This window comes from Pelmatolapia mariae, linkage group LG16_19 (genome assembly GCF_036321145.2).
Source record: "Pelmatolapia mariae isolate MD_Pm_ZW linkage group LG16_19, Pm_UMD_F_2, whole genome shotgun sequence".
NCBI lineage: Eukaryota > Metazoa > Chordata > Actinopteri > Cichliformes > Cichlidae > Pelmatolapia > Pelmatolapia mariae.
In genome coordinates this window covers 40,157,568-40,180,142 of record NC_086241.1, presented here as the reverse complement: position 1 = coordinate 40,180,142, position 22,575 = coordinate 40,157,568, and the positions used below count along the sequence as shown (strand labels likewise).

The 22,575-nt window shown below is 41.2% G+C and overlaps 2 protein-coding genes across 3 annotated transcripts in view; one reads left to right on the top strand and one right to left on the bottom strand.

The window, feature by feature from the left end:
• Positions 1-1,089: 1,089 nt before the first annotated feature.
• On the bottom strand, positions 1,090-9,712 carry snx6 (sorting nexin 6). The gene is made up of 14 exons (XM_063498564.1): positions 9,687-9,712; positions 9,492-9,542; positions 7,495-7,599; positions 7,278-7,388; positions 4,780-4,901; positions 4,566-4,689; positions 4,273-4,368; positions 4,086-4,191; positions 3,803-3,878; positions 3,588-3,627; positions 3,410-3,496; positions 3,167-3,326; positions 2,986-3,071; positions 1,090-2,746 (listed from the first exon to the last, which is right to left on the bottom strand). The coding sequence occupies exons 1-14, from the start codon at positions 9,690-9,692 to the stop codon at positions 2,693-2,695; spliced, it is 1,224 nt and encodes a 407-aa protein (XP_063354634.1). The 5' UTR covers positions 9,693-9,712; the 3' UTR covers positions 1,090-2,692.
• Positions 9,713-16,408: 6,696 nt separating this feature from the next.
• adck1 (aarF domain containing kinase 1) overlaps positions 16,409-22,575 on the top strand; it is a 90,554-nt gene continuing 84,387 nt past the window's right edge. The window contains exons 1-3 of one of the 2 annotated variants that reach the window (XM_063498006.1): positions 16,409-16,544; positions 16,717-16,834; positions 17,843-17,980. In XM_063498006.1, the coding sequence (XP_063354076.1) occupies positions 17,849-17,980 (132 nt within the window). In that variant the 5' untranslated portion in view covers positions 16,409-16,544; positions 16,717-16,834; positions 17,843-17,848. Of the gene's footprint in view, positions 16,545-16,565; positions 16,835-17,842; positions 17,981-22,575 lie in introns of those variants that run through there. The other variant, XM_063498005.1, reaches the window with a different exon arrangement.

Sequence of the window (22,575 nt, the reverse complement as noted above, 5' to 3'; positions counted from 1 at the left end):
ATCACTTTTTGTCTGGTCCCTCACCAGGCAAGATAGCCCCTGGTGGATTTTCTTCTTGATCATAGTATGATTGTTTGAGCCAGGGTTTTTAGGTGCCTTGTCAGGTGCCTGCTCTCAAAAGCAGTAAATTGTTTTATTTGACTGGATCATTATTTTCATTAAGTTGAAGCTCCAAGAATTTAATTTGTTTTTATAAAATTTCAGTTTTATTTTTGTAACAGGCTTTAAATCTTATGCTGGCACTAGCTTGGCCAATATTTAATTCAGACTAGACATTTATTTTCGTTTCAACATATCTGAAAAATTCAGCATCTGCCATGATTAGTGCCTCTGTTCTGCCTTTCAGTCCAGGTTTCTCCAGTGGGATTTCTTGATATCGACCACTTCATCTATCTGACGACATGTACAGGAGGATGCACTGGTGCGCCTGTACATGTCGTGCAGGGACCTGTCCTTCCATATTGCTTCCTCTTCTTGCTCCCCTCTTTCCTGGGTTTCTGCTGCCTGAGATATTCACCTACAGTAATAGTTGCAGCCATCTATCTGATGTATTCGTTGATCTGCTGTTTCATGGATTCTGGCCACCTTCCGTCCAATTAGCGTATGGTTCAAGGGTGCTGGATTTGGGTTGAAACCCTCCAAGCATGGTAAGGAGCCTTCCTGTCTTGATGTGAGTTACTTCTATCGCCTCCTTTGGCCAGCTTATTCTCCCAGCAGGGTACCTGACGATCGGCAGGGTGCAGATGATTGCTCAGATCTTGTTCTTCCCATTAAGACATGTGTCTGACTTCCAGAAATCCTACCACTGATTGGACAAAGCTGGACTGAAAGACAGGCCAGAGACACTGATCATGGCAGCACAGGATCCATACAGGCTGGGGTCTACCACACCAGGTAAGACGACAGGTGCAGGGTGTGCAAAGGTACCTCTCAGACAATTCAGCAGGAGGGTGCAAGATGGGCATACATGGAACGCCATAAACGTGAGCATAGAAGTCCCGAGGTCAAAATGGGACACACCCTTTTTATTTTGTTTATATTATGATGGATACAAATATGTCTAACCAATAAAAACAAATTGTTCAGAGATTATTTGTAAGAAAACTGTAAAGTTTTATTGAGTCTCAGTACGATCAGGGTGGATTACAGACCTGCTGAAGTTTAAACAACTAAAATGTTGTGAATTTTATAATCATCTTTTATTTTTCTGTTTCCATCTTGAATCAGCAGAAGCAGCTTTGGTCACACAAGATTGAAAAACATTCGTATACAGTTCATTAAAAAATAGGGATAAGAACAGAAACTGTTTTCATTTGGTGACTTAACTTTTTCTTATCAATGACCCATGAGGAGCCACCGATCAGCGTTAAGGCAAACAGAAGCTCCGCTTTCGATTAGAGTGACAAATGTCTGATAAGTGAACAAAGAATCTACAATAAGTGATGAAGATCGTTAGCGTTCATTAGTCAACTAATACAAACATGTACAAGTTTGTGTTTTTTTTTTTTCTATAGTGAATTTACACTTTAACAGGAACAGAGAACTGGACTCAAAACGCCGTCACACAGCAGTAGCAGCGCCACAGGAAGTCGATACACATTAAAATCCCCCCTGGACACACAAGCGCCACCAAAATAAACAGAACCGAAGAGGCAGAAAATGCAAACAGCAAAACAGGTGAGGCCATGTGTGGCACAAAAATAAAACAGAGCACACACACTTGTCTTTTACTGACTACTTTTGTCTGTTTTTGAGTCTTTAAACTTTCAAATAAAGTCAAAACATGAATCTTGTTTCCAGGTACTTTAAAACACTGATAGAAGTTCAATGAACAGCTACTAACCGGACACTGTGGTCGACTGAGGATGAGGGTTTTTTAGAGCAAATTTAAAAAAAACAAAACCCCCACACTAATAGGCGTGCAATGCATCACAATAGAAGCCAACAGTAATACAGTTCGATACAATCAGCAACTGTCTAATTTTTCCTTCTCTGTTTAAAGCAGTAAGCTTGTTGAGCTAAAGTTATGCTGCTGTGCACTAAATAAGACTCAAAAAAGACAGAAGCGGCCTTGAGATGGAGGTTGGTCACCAGCAGAGACAAACTTGGACCCGTGAGTACAGATGCAGCAGACCGGGTCAGTATCCCCTCCTAGGAGTGACCTTCACTTGTTTCTGTTTTGACCTAAAATCTTTATTTACGTTTTGAAAAGGTGACAATTTTAGACTGAATCTGGTTTATTTAACTTCACAAATTTACAAAAAGTACAGAATGTCCAATCATATCCAGTTATACCAGAATCAGACTGAAACCACAGAAACAGCTAATTTATTAGGACCTCTGAGGGACCAGCCTTACTCTGCTGGTTATGGTGGCTCAGTAGGGCCAGTACAGGCGCTGCAAATCAGGCAAAACAACAGTAGGACCAATACTTATGCTGCTTGAGAAAGAGGAAGATGATGAACAGGAATCAGGGCATTAAACAAAAAAAAAGACTGTCTTGTTAGTGATGATGACAACAGACTTCCTGTCTTTTTTATTTCAGACTCTTTCCATTTGTCTCCAGGTCCAGTTATCTTGGCGTCGGTTTTCTGTCCTTGCAGGTATCACCCATATGACAGGATTGTCCAGCTGGAAATGGGCGGGACAGAAGCCAGGGGGCATCCAGCTGGATGTATGCAGTATCAAACAGTTAAGTGTTTCCTTTCAGGATGCCCAGACAGCCCTGCAGCAGCTGGAGGTTCCCCTGCAGGTGAGACACGGTAATAGGTAAATGGACTGGTTCTTATAAAGTGCTTAATACTACAAGGATGTAGACTGGAGAGGCCAGCCAACCTTTCAATTAAGAAGGCAGCCTGCTCATCTCCTAAGCTACAGCCACCTCACATAATGAGACCAGACACTCCTGAACAGAAATGCAGAAGAGCACTTCCCTGAACAGCTGAAATGCTCTTTTAATGGCTGGTTTCTCTGTATACTCAGTACCTTGGCGTGTTTGAGCTCAAGCTCGGCCAGCTCCACCAGGTTCTTCCTGAAGGCTGCCACTCGCCTTGTCTTAAAGTCTATGAGCTCTGTGTTTGGAGAAGAATGCACTGTGAAAGCAGACCGCACACACATCCAACACTCCTTAACCTATACGCTGACATAGGAAGGACAAAAAAATGACCTTGCTTGGCAGACTCTGAGATTTTCTCAAACTTGTGGCAGCAAAGCTGCTGACTGGTCTCAGCCTGCAGAACATCTCTGTTTTTGGCTCGAGCCTTATCTAGAGCCTTGTTAGCGTTCTCATAGTCGACCAAAGCCCGACTCCTCCGGTACAAGAGATCCTGCGAGGGGAGACATCATCACATAAACTGCGATATTTAACAAAGCCAGTTTTTTAACTGGTGACTTCAACTGTCAGTCAGACCTTTGCAGCCTGTGACTCCCTCAAATAATATTTCAGCAGGTCGGCCAGCTTCAGGTCTTCATCTGCTGCAATGCGAGCTTCAATTTTCTGTTTAAAAACCCCCCAAAACATGGTCCCAACATTAGAGTTACTGGGATAATAAGATAACAAGGCAAACTCCAAATTTGATCAAACATACCCGAGTTTTCTCGAACAACTCTGACACTTTGAGGAAGAACCTTAAGGAAGAAAAAGGGAACAAAATAACAAGACAGATGTGATGCAGGTATATTTACAACCTGGCTCTGATCAGGACCAAATACAAGTGTTAGCAAAAATCCAGATACTCAAAATGAAATGTTCATCACATGAAGGAAGCTCCAGGTAAAGTTCAAAGACAACATTTGTTCATACTTGCAGAGGTCTGTGGAGTCCTGTGTTCCTAATGTGTAGAGAGATGAGGCAATTCTGTTGATGTCATCAGCAGCATCTAAACAGAAAACACATAAATATGTAGACATCAGTGTCACACAGTTTTCCTTTATATAAAACTCCAAGTCTCTGTTCAATGAATTACTCGAGACTCTAAAACAAGCCCTGAACCTGACCTTTCAGCTCATGCCACAGACACAAACATCACATACAAAAGAAAAACAGATTCTCTTCAGTACGGTTCAAACTTAAAACAGATTCTTACTTTTGTGTGATCGGATCATTCTGTCAGACTTGGCTGAAGCATCCTTGACTCTGTTGTGATATTCCAACAGAAACGTCTTCTCGTGCTCAAAGAAATCATCCACATCCTGCAGGCGCAAAAACAGCAACTATCACTAAAGAGAAAACATGGAAAACATTAAGGTGGAAACTAGTTCCTGGGTCTTCACCTTGACTCCAGCCACCAGGACACCATCTGCCGACTTCACCACATTTTTAAAGAAATCTTCCAGTTTTTCCTTCTTGTTCTTCCCTCGTACACTCAGCTTTTGGCAACAAGACATGAAAAAAAAAAAAAACAAATATGAACAACACAGACAGTTAGCAGGTGTAAAACACCTCCGTTTTCTGTCGACCTGTTTGTTATTCCTAGGAGCACCACAAGGTCCTGTGCTGACTGATGACTGGCTCTTCGAGCTGCTCATAAATCCTAAAAATGAAATGAATCCGGTGTGATACTTACATCCTGGTTATACTCCAGGAAGACATGGAAATTGAGGTCTTTCCTGAGCACAGGATGAGCCGCCACACGACATAAGAAGACCTCGTGCATGGCTACGGTTTTCTTAAAGATGGCAAGGTACTCTCTGTGCAACAACACAAAACGGGCGATGTGGTGATTAATCCAGCACGTCAAACAACTATGGGGACAACAACTGCTGTCTGTGCTCACTCACGCCTCGAGCTCCTGCTTCATCTTTGTGAACTCCTCTTTAGTCATGGATCCCTCGCCCTCGCCCAGCTTCTGCAGCTTCTCTCTGGATGCATCAAAGTCTGGTCTTGGAGGTGCTGGGGGGATCTGCAACAAGGTTATTATCGTTAACTAAAACTAACGAAATAACGAAAACTAGAAGTGAAAAAACATTTTCGTTGACGGAAATAAAAATAAAAACGAAAAAAGGAAAACTAACTAAAACTGTAATGAGTGTTCACAAAACTAACTAAAATAAATTGAATTTACAGCAAAAATGTGTTTAGTTTTCGTTGATGTGTGTGTGTCATACAATAGTCAAGGGTGAAAATGAAGTTTAGTTTCCAGGTTTTTTTCTTGCTGTGTCTCATTATGCCAGCAGCTGGCAGTACGTTAGTCGAGTCGTCTGTGTTGCTGCTCCGTCCACGCGCAGAATCATGTCAGGAAAAGTCGAGAGAAAGCGCCAGAGTCCAGTTTGGGATTACTTTGAATATGACTGTGTTTTGGATAAAGCAAGTGTCTTGTAGTGGAACGAGACGAATTATGAGGGACATTTCTAAAGGGAAAAATATCCCACAAACCTTAAAGTGCACTTGAAAAGCTCGCACAAGAAGGCTAACCTAGCTTACCTTGAGAAGGTAAGGGAGCACACTCAACCCTCATCCCCAGAAACAGAAGCTAACCCCAGGCAAGGCAGTGTGATGCATCCCGAGACAACAGGACTGGGATATCTACATAACTGTGTGAGTCAATTGCCTTCAAAAAGTTTATCAATTCACTTGAACCAAAATTACGAACACCCGGTGCTGCAAGAGTTAATAGTCTCATTGCGGCCAAGATATACATTTTATAGTTGCCTGGTATCAATGGTTGTTCATCTGCCCTAATTTATTTATTTAAAGAACCCATAGGTGGGAATGTGAGTTGTCTGTCTCTGCGTGTTAGCCCTGCGACAGACAGGCGACCTGTCCAGGGTGCAGGGTATGGTAGCTGGAATAGCAACAGAAGAGCATGACTGATATGATGAAACTGGGATTTTGTTACACTTAATTATTGCAAACACGACTAAAACTATAACTGAAACTAATCAAAACTAAACTGAAACTAAGGATTTTCAAAAAAATAAAAACTAAACTAAACTAGCAAACAATTGGTAAAAACTAATTAAAACTAATATGAAATTGAAAATCTGAAGTCAAAACTAAATAAAAATAAAAACTAATGAAAATTGCAAAACTATTAAAACCCTGATCTGCAACAACAACACTTGGAAACAACCAGATGCATACGGCTCTACACTGAAGCCAGCTCACACTCTTTCTGGCCTCTGATGCGGGTTTGATAACTGGGTTGCACATGCCTGTCTGCTCTTTTGCTAGTGGTGATGTAAGCTGGTTCATCAGTTTCCAGATACTGAAATATGCAGCACTGTAATTCAGATACTTGTACAGGCAGATGTTAAATCTTTCACTGTCAGATAACTAAATTTAACAGAGACTTTGGCAGGTTAAGACTAGGAACCCTATTACTAACGTCCTGGGCTTTTTCTCTTTTACTCTGCCTACAAATAGAAACCTTTACTGGGTAAGAACAATTGTGCGTCTTGCCTGTGTCTGTTTACTTGTTCTTTTCAAACTTGAGCCTCGTTTATTTATATTCTGATAGAAATATGGGAAGCAGGCAGAGTGATTCGAACACGTGGAAACAGAAATTAAAATATAATAAATAAGAAAGAAAAAAAAACAGCCTGTGCAATTCAACAAGCTTGGTATGACGACCTTTATTCAACACAGCCTGGAATGTCTTAGGCAAACATTCCTTCCTTTAAGTAGCCGTCAGGAATAGCTCTCTGGGCAACTTGAAGGGCATTCCTGTTCTTTTCTGGATGTTTCTGTTTCGCTGTCTGTCGAGATGCTGCCACACTGCTTCAATAATTTCAGCAATTCTCCTTTTCTGACAATATTGTATTTTATTCTGTTGTATATATATTTATTCTATTGTGTACAATAGATATTCTATCTGTTTCTTAATTTTGCTACTGTAACTTTGCACTGTCCACTTTCTGCTATAACAAAACAAATTTCCCACATGTGGGACTAATAAAGGTTATCTTATCTTGTCTTATCTTAATTTGAAAGTCCAGGCTCTGGAAGTGCCAGCCTATGAGTGGGTGTGTTTCAGTGTGTGTGTCTCTGTTTTTGTGTAATTGTGGTTTCCTTTTTATACTTGAATGATCGATAGAGGTTAAGGTCAAGTGGCTTGACCATAAAAACCCCAAAACACAAGAAACCCCCCCAAAAGAGAGGGTGTGTGAGTGTGTGTGTGTGTAATGGCTCAAGACTAAAGCTGTCTTTCTACATCTCATTAATGAGACATAGGATAAAACGCAGGCTTATTTAAAGTGACGACTTAGCTTAACGTTATTCTAAGTCTTAGAGTCGTGACTATGGGTGAAGTGAAGTCCTCTGTGCATGCTGCTCTTACGATGTATCCTGCGTATTCTTCATTTTCGACAAAGGAGTCATGCAGCCAGATGAACTCTTCATGCTGTCGGACCACCGAGAACTCGTTCTGCTTAAAGTTGGGAAGCGTGCTCTGTGCAAAAAGGAAGTACATCAGCAGTGTGCAGGGTCAGGAGCCCGTCTGTTACGTGTTATTGAAGTTCAGGTCTGTCAGTGTATCTGACATCAGTCGGTCTCACCTTGGTGTGAACGGTAAATTTGACCTTGTCTCTCTCACTCAGGGCATCAGAGATGTCAACCTGCAGCATGGCATCTGTTTGAAGGTCCACGTTGACTGCACGTGGCTGCAGGAGGACAGAGACCGCGTGTCCAACAACGCAGTGAGCAGTACAGACACACAACGAAAGCCAGCTGTCAGTTACAGTGTACTCTTCACCTACATCATACTGTGTCACAGTACAGAACTTAACAGGTACTTTCAGGATTACTCACATTAGGAAGATTACTTTAATTAGTACTAGATTTCTAAAAAAGAATCTGAAAGCTCTACAGGGGCTGTGCTTGGACCTCAGCACTATTCTCCACATTAGCTGAAAATGCAGAACATTAAATACAGAGCACTACCCCAGGTCCAACGTTCACATTAAACATCAACAAAATTTCACATAATGACGTCAAATTAAGTAAAAAATAATCAAGAAGGAGAAAAAAATAATGTGGCTGCTCTGTTTCACAAAGATTGTTCTACTGATTACTTTGCATACATATGCCATGGTCTCAGCACACAGCTGGAGCAGAGAGGATCTACCCACCAGATGTTTGAAAAGTAGTCTCACCCAAAAGGGGCAAGAGCTAAAACCAATGAACTGAGGCACTGCATCGAGGCCCAGTTTAAAGTAAAGAAACTGAATCACTAAAGAAAAAACAACAACTATGCAGAGAACAGCTACAATATAAATTGTTCACAGAGTCTAAACTAAATATACTGAAGGTGCTCAGATGGGAGTAAATTCACAACTTTGCTTGCTTTTTGTTTGTCATTTGTTTGTTCTTGTACAACAGAAATCTTCTGTTGACTGAGGCCAGGTTCAAGACTCATTTTACTTTGTCCCATCTTTCAGAGGGGATCCCGAATTTCCTCTTTCTAAAGTCCATAAAGCACAACATACTGAAAAGCCTTAAAAACATGGCATGCACACCATGTTCTTAGGAAAAAATCTATAAATCAAGCTGTGACTGATACATGAATCAGACACTTCTGTAAAAGACTTATATAATATAATTTAGTGTATGTTAGTGTATGTGCTTCAGAGTAAAACAGCCTTTAAAAATAAATTTCTAGCTTTACTAAATGATATTACCATAAAACTTCCACAGTTCTTTACTCAACAAGCAGCAACAATAAACCTCTGGATGTGTATTTTGGACATCTGGGTACTTTCAGCTCTGTACACACGTCAGGATGAAACAAAAGATGGAATACAAAGCACCTAAATTATTTACAAGATAATATTTAGATTCGGGGGACAGCAGTGGTAGTTCAACCGGACATTTGTACCTGAACCACAAGCAAAGTGTTCAGTTACCAAGTAAGTTCAAGAGCACTGAGTAAACTATATTTAAGGTTGACTTTGGGGTTTTGTTTCGTTCCATCTTTTTGGATTTTAGATCGCTAGTCCCTGTGATGATGAAAGCCATGTCGTGTTTCTTATAATTACAGAAACATGGACACCTTTATCCAACATTCTGTAATTTTGGACGGAATTTTCCTCGTCGAGCTTCATTGAGAATAACACAGATTGTCCAATTAGAATCAGAGCAGCGTGTATGTATGCGTTTCAGTCATGTGACAGCTGATGGTAAAACAGCACAGCGCTAGCAGCACGTACCATCATCATGAACTTCACTAAGACAGTGGTTCGTTAGCTGCCATTTAAACTTTCACTATAACCGTTAGCCTCGTTAGCTCTCGGTTAAGCCCAAAGACTGCAGCCTGGTCATCATCTGTACTCGCGGCTTGGAGAACCAGTCTGACCACAGCTGACAGGCTAACTGCCCATTAGCAATAAGCTAAAGTTAGCCTGGACAGCTAACTTCTCTAGAAAAATGAGCGAGCTAATGCTACCCAGCTGATTTAACTGAATCAAACACAGAAGAGCGTCAAACTCCAACACACAGGCAGACAGGTGAAAAGACACAAGGTGAACAAACAGACAGGCAGACGGACAGCACTCACTCCCCGGTCCTCCTCGGAGAGGAAGTCAGGTCCGTCGTCCAACCCTTCCTGCTACGAAGACAAAGAGCACAGGGTTGTTTGTTTAGTTGCACACCGACCGTAACACAAACGCAAATACAACACAACAACCGGTGGAACCTCTCGAGCTCACCGAGCAGACAACACAAGAAAAACAGAAGAGACAGAAAAACCTACCATCATGGCTGCAAATGGGTGGAGACAGGAAGTGGAGTGACGTCAGAACAGTCAGGCGTCGTCAGGCGGATTTCATGAATTTAATTCAAAACAAAATACCTGTAAAGAAAACCTACTTTTAAACAAACTAAACTAATATTAGAAAACTTAAATTAAAATAAAAGCTATAAAAAAGTTAAATAAAAAAAGGTAGAGCCAGCTTCTTCTGAACACGTTCCCTCACATGTGGAAAATTCCTTTTTTTGGAAGAACTTTGTCACCAGTTTTGTTCATAATCTTTCTGGACATACTTTCTATGCATAACCAAGTGACGACGGAATTTGGTGGCTTTATAATCATCTCTGCTTTTGCAGATGATGCGGTTGGTGTCATCAGGTGGTGGCCTCCAGCTCACACCGGTGAGTGGCCAAGTGTGAAGTGGTGGGAATGAGAATTAGCACCTCCAGGTCTGAAGGCCATGCCCCTTAGCCCGAAGCATGGAGTGCACACACAGATAAGTTGCTGGAGGAGTTTAAGTATCTCGGATCCCCCCCCCACACACACACACACATACACATATGAAGAGAGAGAGAGAGTATGCATAGTATGCAAACGGCTACTAAACAGACATCATAATTCGTCATACAATGAGAACAGGACAAATCAACAATTGACACTGACTAATTAATATTATATTATTGTATATATTGTTTGGAGTTTAGTCTGTTACTGTTACTATTTTTACCATTTCTTCTTGGAGCAACTGTAACCCACATTATTTCCTTAGGGATTAAGAAAGTATTCTGATTCTTATACATGACCTGCCATTATCCAATGACACATCTGCTTACCTGTATCTTTTGCTCGTTTCTCCTTGTAGGAGCCATAATTAAATGTATTGAATTTTAATGATCACTGGGTTTTCATTTGTTTGGTTGCTATGGTGATGTGTAACGGGTGTCACGTGGGTGCTAGCGGTGACATTAAGAGGGCGTTGTCAGTCTGTCTTTCACTGGTTTGATTTTGACAGAGAGGAGGGCTGGGTAGCCGTAGTTTTTGTTGACCGCAGCACAACGAGTTTCCCCTTGTTGCATTAGAGCTGTGATGTTTTAAGAGTTTGAATCGCGAGCCGATCACATTGCTCTGTAAACTTTTCAAGCACTTTAATAAACAAGCAAGCAATTCCACCTCTCGCATTATTGCGTACAGTTGACAGCGCGTCAGGCAAATAGGCAGGCTCAATCCCCGGCCTCTAGCGACTGTGGAAGTCGCTACACTCCTCTTCTTTTCTCTTTTTTTAAACTTTAAAAACGGGTTGTGTGTGAGACTTTAAATCAACAAAATATAAAATATACATTTAAATTGTTATTGATCCCTTTACCCCGAGTCCTAAAGTGTATATTTATTTTTTTACTCTTAAATATTTATTGTTCGTTTACTTGCACTGCTGTAACTGGAGCCTCGTCGTCTCGTCTCTCTGGACTGTATGTAGCGGAGATGACAATAAAGTTTACTTTGACTTCAGCAGCAGCAGGCGCACCGAGGGCTCTCGCGCTCACTTTTCACGTATAGAATTTTGAAAAAACATCGGTGCAAATTATAAGTCTGTATCATGATGTCTGGTGTTTTCGTGTTTGTTGGTTTGTTTTTATTTTTTTTTATTTTGCGAGTTGGTTATTAGATGCTGCTCCAGCCAGCCAGAGAATCCCCCGCCGCTCCGCCCTCTCCTCCCTGTGCCGCAAGCAGCAGGCGCACCTCGCAAACGGAGGGCGCCCTTACTCCCAGCAAATGGGCGATAGAAAACCGATCGGTGCCTATGCCATCCCCAAAATGCGCTGGCATGATGTCGCGGCAGCATGAGTACGAGCAATCTTTTTTTTTTTGCCGATGCCCGTGATGCCGCCCCCCACCACGATGCCGCCCCGGGCAACCGCCCGTGTCGCCCGTATCTAAAACCGCTACTGGGAGTAGGAGATTGACAGGCAGACTGGGGCCATGGTTGCAGTGATGCAGATGCTGCAACCTTCTGTAGTGGTGAAGAGAGAGCTAAATGTAAAAGCAAAGCTGTCAGTTTACGAGTCCCCACCCTCACGTAGGATCGTGAGCTTGGGTAGCAAAGAGTTGAGATCATTGATACAAGCAGCAGAAATTAGCTTTCACTGAAGGGCGGCTAGTCTCTCCCTTAGAGTTAGGCAGAGGCCAGGAGTTAAGCTATTTGAGAGGAGCTCATAGTAAAGCTGCTACACCTCAAATCAAATTCACATTGAAACTGTATTTGTTACATACACAATCAAGCCATACCATAGCCCTGGGACAGACTGGCAACCTGTCCAGGGTGTACCCTGCCTCTCACTCTAAGAGGGCTGGGATAGGCTCCCCCCCCCCCCCCCCCCCCCCCCGTGACTCTGACAAGGATAGATAAATAACCTAAACATCAAAAGGAGCATACCACTGAAACACATAAAAGTAAGAAAAATTAGATAAAATGAAGATTTTCGCCTTCATTTCTGCCAAACAATGCTGAAACGTTTCTAGCGGCTAGTGTCTGTCTCTGTGTCTTCCCTGTGTTTCTCGTGTCTCCGTGTTTCATGCTCCCTCTCGCCACACAGTAATGTCCCTTTGCTAGTTTCTCCCCTGTTCTCAGTGTTAAGCTTGTGTGTCTTCGTCTACGTCTTCGTCGTGCTTCCTGTCTTATTTTGATAGTCCTTGTCCTGCACTCACTGTATTCAGTTTTGCTTCCTCTTTGTCTTGTTATGTCAGATTAGTCCCCGGATGAGCCGTTATCCTGCCTGTGTATTTAAGTCCTCAATGTCCCTCTGTTTGGTGTCGTGTTCTCCGTGTTAGTTGTCAGGTCAGGTCTAGTCTACCAAACCAAGTGTATGATTGTAGTTCTAGATTGCCTTTTATTTCTTTACTGTTCATGTATTTTACTTTTAGCTTGTTTCTCCAGCAATAAAGCTGCTGCTGTAAGTTTTCCATCTCTGAGTCCTACATTTGGGTCCTAACCTAGCCTGACACACAGCTCACAATTAGCAAAACAGTGTGAAAGAATTCCAGATCAGATGTTTTTAGTTCAACATACAAGTGAAGATGTTTGACCTTCCATCTGGTTTTATTTAATGCAGTCAGAGAAAATCTCATGTGCTCTTCATGCAGCTGAGTACACTCAGTGTTAAAAGCAGAATCTGTGCAGGTCTGAGATCAGCAGCTTTCTGAAACACCAAACTGAGTTCATGTTTCTGCTGATATACAGTGACACAGTTACATGGATGATTAATCCCTTTGGCTTTTTGTCTTTAACTTTATCAGGAAAACAGCTGCAGCTTTCACTGACAGCACATCATGTGGTACTTAAGTGTTTGTACTTTTTTCATCAGTTAGTTTTAGAGTTATTACAAAGAGTGAACATATAAGATGATCTGTCTTTGTCACAGGGTGGTGCTGAGGTCTGAATCCTTGGGCAGCTCCTGTAATCACAAACAGAATCATCACAAATGTAAAGTTTACCCCTGAAATCTGAAATATCCTTCCCTGTCCTCACACACTGCAGGATCTGAAGTTCTGCTCCTACAGGTTTTCAGCACTGCTGACTAGGGATGGGTATTGATAAGATTTTCACGATTCCGATTCCATTTTCGATTCTGTATAACGATTCGATTCTTTATCGATTCTCTTATCGATTCCTTTTTTTTTTTAAAAAGGAGAACACTAAGGTCGATTAGCTTAGAACTTTGTTTTATATCTTTGATAGGTTTGTAGCTTGAACCTATTCGCTGGAACGTTGAAGACAATGTAATTACACAGCAAGCAAGACCCGAAGTAGGCAAAGTTCTTTATGTTTTAGGTGCACGGGAGAGAACCGGACAAACGCCGTTCCTTCGCTTGACCCCAGTTGCTCTCGTCCGCTCCCCCGTAACACTGCTCTTTTATTGTGGTTACATGAATATACATAGGTTCATTAACATATGACATCTTACATAGGTATACATGTGAACAAAGAATACCCTGTGTGTGTGTGTGTGTGTGTGTGTGTGTGTGTGTGTGTGTGTGTGTGTGTGTGTGTGTGTGTGTGTGTGTGTGTGTGTGTGTGTGTGTGAACCCATAAATGACTTCCTAAACCTGCTGGCCTGGAAGTCCAGCAGTTCATCTAAACAAAAGGCACTTAGACTAAAACAGATATAGGTACGTTTATCCTACCATAAAACAATAAGACAAGGTACGACCTCTTCCCATGCTCCCAGGATGTAGGTGTGCATTCCAGAGGACTCTGGAATGCACCCCAAGCCTTTGCAGCCTGCTAAAGATCACACATCCTATCACTACACAATTGATTATACACCTCTAAGCATATATGGTTAAATATTTCTAAGCATAAATGGCAATCACAATACAAAAACCTAACAATCTTCTCTTTGAACAAGATAGAAATTTAAGAGTAGCATGGCCTTACAAACCCAACAGTGAGATCTTAAGAGATCCACAGCCTACGGCTCTTCAATGGGGTGTCACAGGGTCCCCGGGGAAAAAATTGTAAATGTAAAATAAAATAAATATTCTTCTGTAGCAATAACAAAGTATAACATAAATTATTCTGTAGCAATTACACAAGAATATCCAGTAATGTCCCTGCCTACAATTAAACACATTCACTTACCGAAAATCGGGGGCATCTGGTCTGGCAAATGCCTTTTACCACAAACTTAGTCACTGCTCGGTGACATTCGTCTATCCTGGCCTGAAAGGAGACGCTACCGGTAGACTGCAGCGACAACTGCCAGCATCTGAGCCAGCCAGACTCTGTCTGTCTCTCTCATCATGGTCACCTAAATGCACAGTAATGGCAGGTTTTGTAATAAGGCAGATCGCGCTAACATAATATGCACTGTTAGTTAATTATTTACCTGCCGCATTAACGGGTAATGCTGCTGGGTTGAGATTCACGAGTCCGGAGCGGAATTAAAAAGACGACATTCATTTAAAGTCATCGCGTGTTTTGTGAGCAAATGCTTTTGCATATTCGTAGTGTTTCCTCCCTTAAATGAAATATCTACTTTGCAAGTATTGCAAGTTGCCCTGTTGTCATCCGTTCTCGTAAAGTATGACCAAACTTTTTAGCGTTTGAGCCGCCATGTTTCCTGCCAGGTAAATGATGCTCCGCAACGTGGTGACGTCATTCGGGGCGACTGGAATCGATAAGGGAATCGTTTGCAAAAATGGCAAACAATTCCAAGGAATTGAAACAGTGGGAACCGGTTCTCAACAAGAACCGGTTTTTGATACCCATCCCTACTGCTGACATATGAACTGTTTATTCGTCGATAGTTTTAGTGAACCTTAATGTCTCACTGGAGCATATATTCAACTCAATCATTCTCTTGTCTTTATTTATTTTTTTGATGTTCATATGTGTCATACTTGGTTTAAACTTTCATTTTGATTTAAAACTAACAGTAAAAAGGAGGAAAGAGGGCATTTTCACTGGGATAAGCATCTGAACCAGCATGTTAAAGATGTTTGTGTATACTGAACATTGATATAGTTCACATAAGGATAATTTAAATCCCGAGAATCTGCTGACTTTTCAGTTTTATTTATATTGCGCCAAATCACAACCACAGTTGCCTCAAGGCGCTTTATACTGTCAGGTAAAGACAATACAACAGGACTTCTGGGGCTAATGGTTGGGTAAGATCGGAGCAGTGCCATCATAACGCTACGTCTCAGCACAGATGTGTGATTACCTTAATGTTGCACAAATGGCTCCTAAAAGAATATTTAGAAGTGGCACTCAAGATGACAAAAAAAAGTAAGACAGGATGAAGCTATGTGGTATTTATTGTGTTTGAACATATTTAACAGTAAATAGCCACAGTTCATTTTAACCTGAACGGCAGGTTGTTTTTCCTCAGCTTGTTAGCCAGCCCAAGACAAACTGTAAACATAATTAATAACCAAGTAACCTATTTGATTGTATTGTTAGCTTTGGTTGTTAGCTACGTACCAATTTGTGTGTGTGTATGTGTGCATTTTGTTTTGTTTTGTTTGTTGTTGTTGTTGTTGTTTTGCAACTTGGAGTTAGCATTTCATTTTGAACAAATTAAATTGAATGTAGCCGCAGTAATTTTCACCTGGCAAACAGCAGCTAAAACATAACAATTTTATTTATTTTAGCTAATGTGTTTTTTATTAGAACAAGCTTTACTTGCTGTTTGCTTCTCAAATTACGTAAAACTGCAATGTCATTTATAATAGCTAGCTTTTTTTGGTTACAAAGAACCTGATGTTTTCTCACAATATTGGAAATAATTATAAGTGGTGTTTTAATTTACTTTATCTTAACACAAAATCGATGAAAGGTCTAAACTGCCCCCAATTCTTCCATGTTAAATATTAACTTTCTAGCTATGTGTCATTGCATCCTTTAGATCATATTTTGACATATTAATATTATTGGATAATTTGCACAAGTTGAAAACAAATTCATTTGTTGTGTGGTTACACATGTACACATGTACACATGTAATTGACACATGTAATTTCTTCCACCCTACATTTAAAAGAATGAAGTGTGTTCATCTTCATCTAGTTATGAGCAGTCAATCTTTTGGGGCTATTTATGAAATCTCCTTTAGGGCCACCAAAATTCTAGGGCCGGCCCTGTGGGCCACACAGGAGGCGGGGTTTATGAGCCATACTGGAGCCAGACGCCAGGGGGCAGTAGAGACTTTCGGGGAGCTGTTACGTCGTCCGTGTTTTCTACAGGCTCCGTATCAGGCCGTACTACATTAACCAGAATCCTTTGCCTTGGCGTCGAAATTTTGCGAAGAGGTCAAATCGAACCGATAAATGGCAGTCAGTCAGCGCGCGTTGTAGAGTCAGGTAAAGCTGCTCGTAGTTCTTTAATTGAGACGTTTAGTTTCGCCGGTCAGCACTGAGTGCTGCTGGGCAGTGCGGCCATACATCGCCTGTTACAAAACCCAGCCGGTTGTTGCATAACACAACAACACAAGTGATGATAAGCTCACAGTCGCCGTATCCTGTTCTTTATTAGGGCCTTTTAGAAACGAGACACCAGCGAAATCCAGTCTGAGGCAAAGACACTACTTGGAGCTGTCTCGGCAGGAACTGCTTTGAGATTCATTGAGCTGACCTGCCGCTAGCTGCTCAGGGTGAGTGTCTGAACACGCCGAGCCGGTTTAGGTGCACCAACACAAAGATGCTTAAGAAAAGCAGGAGACTGTGTTAGTGCTTTCACTGTATAATATTTTAATCAAGTGGCAAACTAGGTAGCTGATATTATTGCGACAACACTGCATGTATATTGTTGTTTTTATTTTTAGACAAATCAGATAAACTCCAGTGATCTCCAGGTCAGGTGCATGGTGGTGATTGACATACAACTGACATTTACTATTTAAAAACAGTCCCAGTTTCTGACCGTAAATAAAGGACAGCCTGCCCTCTACGTGCAGGTGATGCTTTCAGGATCACTTACAAGTTTTTTTTTTCCTCTTTTTTGGTGCTTAAGCAGTATCAGCTGAAGTTGAGCTGGGGCTAGACTATACTCCTGTTCAGTGCCAGTTTATACCACAACATGTTGCAGTAAGTCGGTATAACCTTATTTAAACAAGTGAATCATTAACATTCATTTCTTTTAAATGGCAACCTGATAAAAGACGAGACCTTTTAAGAAATATAGGGGAGTGCTTAAAAGATCCAAAGTTACACAGTAACACCAATAACTCGACACCCCTACTGGTGAAATGCTTCCCCCTTTAATGAGTAAGTACGTTTTAATTCTGCAGATAGGAATTACAAAACATGAAAAAGGACCTATTTTACACATTTCTAGCTCCACGTTTTTATTCTTGGGCATTGTTAGAGCTTTGGGCAGTTCAAAATAGTCCATATTTGTCTTATTCTTAGTCTTGTTGGGGTCCTTGGTAATGCACAAACTGTCTGAAGCCTGAACCCTCACCAAACTAAGATGCAACCTTCTGCCGTGATCAAATCTCAAATGTAGATTCATATTAAGAGGCACTTTTCTTTTTGTGTCAATTCAAAGTGCCTGATGTGAATCAGCCCCAGTGAATCAACACAGCATTATTCCGACTTATCAATGAATGAAACACTTCTTTAGCACTTTGTTGATCTCCTTCCTTGTCTTCCTCTTGCAGTGATTCATGGCTAATCGGCTCCTCAAAGTCTCCTCTCTAGCCACAGCAGTATTTGCCTCATCTGGATTTTACCTTTATAGCAGTCACCTGGACCTCAGTGACTTAAGTGTGATCCGCTTTGGACGAGCTGTGGCGACTGTGAGTTACTGCACAACACTACTTGGAAATTTCATATTCTAAAATGCCTTTAATGATAATAGCATTTAGTCCTTACAAGTCCTTCTACTAGGCAGCTATACTGGTAACACTTCTGTGAACTTATGTTGAAGCATCTTTGTATCTTTACTTCATTTGTATTTATTCAGCACCCAAGTTGCTAAACACAGAAAATAAATAAAAAAAATAATAATAATTTGAAATTGAAAACTACCTTAAATAGAATTTAAAACAGTTTCAAATTTCAAATAGAAACCAGTACACATACAATCTGACACTAAAAACAGGTAGTCTAAGGAGCTTAGGTGTTTAATCCCTGGTGGGAACTGTCCTTTAAGAGGGTCGTTGGCCCACTATTGATCATGTGCCTCACCACATGAGCCAAGGCGTAGGTCCGCAGAGGTTTTGGTGAAACCATTGTGAGACCATGCCTCACACTGTTATGTGACCCATTCAGATCACCTGATGAAACGTCTTAAGGAAACTCCAGTTGTTTTTTCTTTCCAAGCTCCTTAGACTACCATTACCTGGATAAACAAGAACCTACACAGACAGAATAGGTAAAAGTTTCATCAGGGCATTAGTGGTTTAGAAAAGCTGAAAGATTAAAAATAAGCTTTACCAAGAAATTTAAACGATTTTACAGAGTGACTGAAGAAATCACTCTACAGGGTGGGCCATTTATATGGATACACCGTAATAACATGGGAATGGTTGGTGATATTAAAGTCCTGTTTGTGGCACATTAGTATATGTGAGGGGGCAAAACCCTCAAGATGGGTGGTGACCATGGTGGCCATTTAGAAGTCGGCCATCTTGGATACAACTTTTGTTTTTTCAATAGGAAGAGGGCCATGTGACACATCAAACTTATTGGTAATGTCACAAGAAAAACAATGGTGTGCTTGGTTTCAACGTAACTAAATTCTTTCATGAGTTATTTACAAGTTTCTGACCACTTATAAAATGTGTTCAATGTGCTGCCCATTGTGTTGGATTGTCAATGCAACCCTCTTCTCCCACTCTTCACACACTGATAGCAACACCGCAGGAGAAATGCCAGCACAGGCATCCAGTATCCGTAGTTTCAGGTGCTGCACATCTCGTATCTTCACACCATAGACAATTGCCTTCAGATGACCCCAAAGATAAGTCTAAGGGGGTCAGATTGGGAGACCTTGGGGGCCATTCAACTGGCCCACGACGACCAATCCACTTTCCAGGAAACTGTTCATCTAGGAATGCTCGGACCTGGCACCCATAATGTGGTGGTGCACCATCTTGCTGGAAAAACTCAGGGAACGTGCCAGCTTCAGTGCATAAAGAGAGAAACACATCATCATGTAGCAATTTCAAATATCCAGTGGCCTTGAGGTTTCCATTGATGAAGAATGGACCCACTATCGTTGTACCCCATATACCACACCAAACCATCACTTTTGTTGTTCCAACAGTCTTGGAGGGATCCATCCAATGTGGGTTAGTGTCAGACCAGTAGCGGTGGTTTTGTTTGTTAACTTCACCATTCACATAAAAGTTTGCCTCATCACTGAACAAAATCTTCTGCGTGAACTGAGGGTCCTGTTCCAATTTTTGTTTAGCCCATTCTGCAAATTCTGTGCGCCGATCTGTGTCATCCTCGTTGAGATGCTGCAGTAGCTGGAGTTTGTAAGGGTGCCATTTGTGAGTAGCTAATATCCACCGAAGGGATGTTCGACTAATGCCACTCTCCAGTGACATGCGGCGAGTGCTACGCTGTGGGCTCTTGCTGAATGAAGCTAGGACAGCCACTGATGTTTCTTCATTAGTTTTCTTGCGTCCACATTTTGGCAAATCCAACACTGAACCAGTTTCACGAAACTTAGCAAGCAGTTTGCTGACTGTAGCATGGGAGATGGGTGGTCTCGTAGGGTGTCTTGCATTGAAATCTGCTGCAATGACCCGGTTACTGCGTTCACCAGATATCAACACAATTTTGATCCGCTCCTCACGTGTTAACCTCTTCGACATGTCAATGGCTGTGAACAAAGAGAAACTTGTAAATAACTCATGAAAGAATAAAGTTACGTTGAAACCAAGCACACCATTGTTTTTCTTGTGACATTACCAATAAGTTTGATGTGTCACATGGCCCTCTTCCTATTGAAAAAACAAAAGTTGTATCCAAGATGGCCGACTTCTAAATGGCCACCATGGTCACCACCCATCTTGAGGGTTTTGCCCCCTCACATATACTAATGTGCCACAAACAGGACTTTAATATCACCAACCATTCCCATGTTATTACGGTGTATCCATATAAGTGGCCCACCCTGTAGAGTCACTTTATACAGTCATGAGGTCTGAACTGTAAAAGCCCAATCACCTTTAGGGACCATGCAAGTCTGTAACAAAGTCATGCTGTAAAATGTGGCAGCAGCCATGTTCATGAGTCAGCAACTTGCAGCTGTAGGCAGGAGCCTGACTGTGTAGGGTTTAAACACGAGCAAACTAATCTTAAAAATGGTTGTAAAACTAACAGGTAACAATGCAGAGCTACAATAACCGATGTGGTTAAAGCTTGGCAGGAGCATTTTGGATTAACTGTTGTCTGTGTATCTGGAGGTGAAAACCCCAGATGACAGAAAGGAGTTTATAATTGTTACAGTCTCTAAACCAACTGGAAAAGTATCTTTTAAAAACTGAGTAGCGATCCAGTCTGACAGGTAGGCGGAAGAACTGGACGGTACCACTGTGTGTTTCAGGCTTCCAGAGAGATCTGTGGCTGAATTCAGTGTAGCACTGTTTTATTAAAATAATCAAGAAATTCAAGAAAAACAATTCACACTTTTCTATTGAGGATTTAACAGGTGGGATAGGCAGTGATGGTTTTTAACTCCTTAAAGACAACATTTGATGACCTCCCTGTACCTTTAGTGTATGTCAATAAAATGTTCTTTGTTGAGCATTAGAGTTTTTTCTGGGTTTTTCCAGGGGTTACTGCATAAGCAGAGATCACGCTCACTAATGTCTGATTCCAACCCAGTGATTTTGTTCTTTGAGCAGGCCTGAAATATGACAGAAACTCCTCAGTTCAGAAAAGAGCTTCAAAGGTTGCTCCTAGTAGGCCTTCAAAGGGTTAAAAAGAATTTTAGCTGGGAAGTTGTGGAAGATGGTTGTTCCTAGCTTCCTTGAATTTCAAACTAGCATTTGAAGCTAAGGTTTTAACAACAACGATGGAAGCTTTTAGTTTGTTCTTTCTGCATTACCTCATAGCCTTTCTGTGTTACCTCTTTACTTTTCTTAGTTTCTCATTCAAGCCATCAAGTCATATTTATTCAACACGGTTGGTAAGTGATTTGAGAATTCCTGCATAAATCCCCAAATCATTTTAGGGCAGGTCTACAGTGCATCCAGGAAATATTCACAGTTTGCCTGAAATTCTTGAAAATTTGTTAAAAATAAGAAAACTAAAGTACAACATGCATATAAGTATTCACAGCCTTTGCTCAGTACTTCATTGAAGCATCTTTGGCAGCAGTTACAGCCTCCCATGTTTTTGAGTACGATGTTACAGGCTTTCACATCTGTTTTTGGCCAGTTTCTCGGAGTGCTGGTCCAGAGATGTTTAATCGAGTTCAAGTCTGGGCTCCGGCTGCACCACCCAAGGACATTCACAGATTGGTCCCCAGCCGCCACTTTGTTGTCTTGGCTGCGTGCTTACGGTCATTGTCCTGTTGAAAGATGAACTCTGCTCCAGTCTGAATTCCTAAGGTGATCCGAAGGCTGCATGAAGTTTAGAGGTCTCTAGTGACTGCAGCAAATTAACATAATCAACCATAAAACAATAAGTGTAAGAATAGATCACAGAAGTCATGTTGAATCAACACAAATTCAATCTTATGTGAATACTTTGGATTTACTGGGGAAAATGAAGTGAGGAGGAAAAGAAGAAACCACATGAGCTCACCACGTTTCACTGATGAACTCACTAAAATCAAGTAAATTCAAAGAACAGTGTGTGCTTTGATGGAAAATGTCGTGCTGCTGAAAACAAGCTGTTATAATGTGTAGCTGTTAATAATTAATGTTAATAAATGAATTAATGTTTAACTAATGTTACTAATGATTCGGTGTCCAGCCTAACAGACCCAAGTCAGTGTTTCTGGCCCGTGTACATTTGTACTGGGATTTTGATATTTTGAATATTCATACAGTTTCATACAGTTTTATTAAAACCTGCTTAATTCATACGGTTTTGGGTGATTTCACTTTGAATTTGAAAAATAATGTTAGGAAAACCTTGATAAAGATAATAAAATAAAGATCATCTAATACACGCTCCTTCAGATTCAAGTGGGACAGCTGGCATGAGCCTTCAGCGACCTGCCTGATTGAAACATTGTATCAGACTAAGTTAACAGTCAGCAGCTACAAAGTTACTTTTCTTCACATTGGAGTTTGTCAATCAGGTGCTTGGATGAAGGACTCCCACCAGCTTTTTCCTCTTTGCTCTTTGTGCTGTCTGCAGACTGACTCCATGTTAAACTATGACAGCGTCATCGTCACTGCTGTTGTGTCATCAGTGTTTTTGTTTA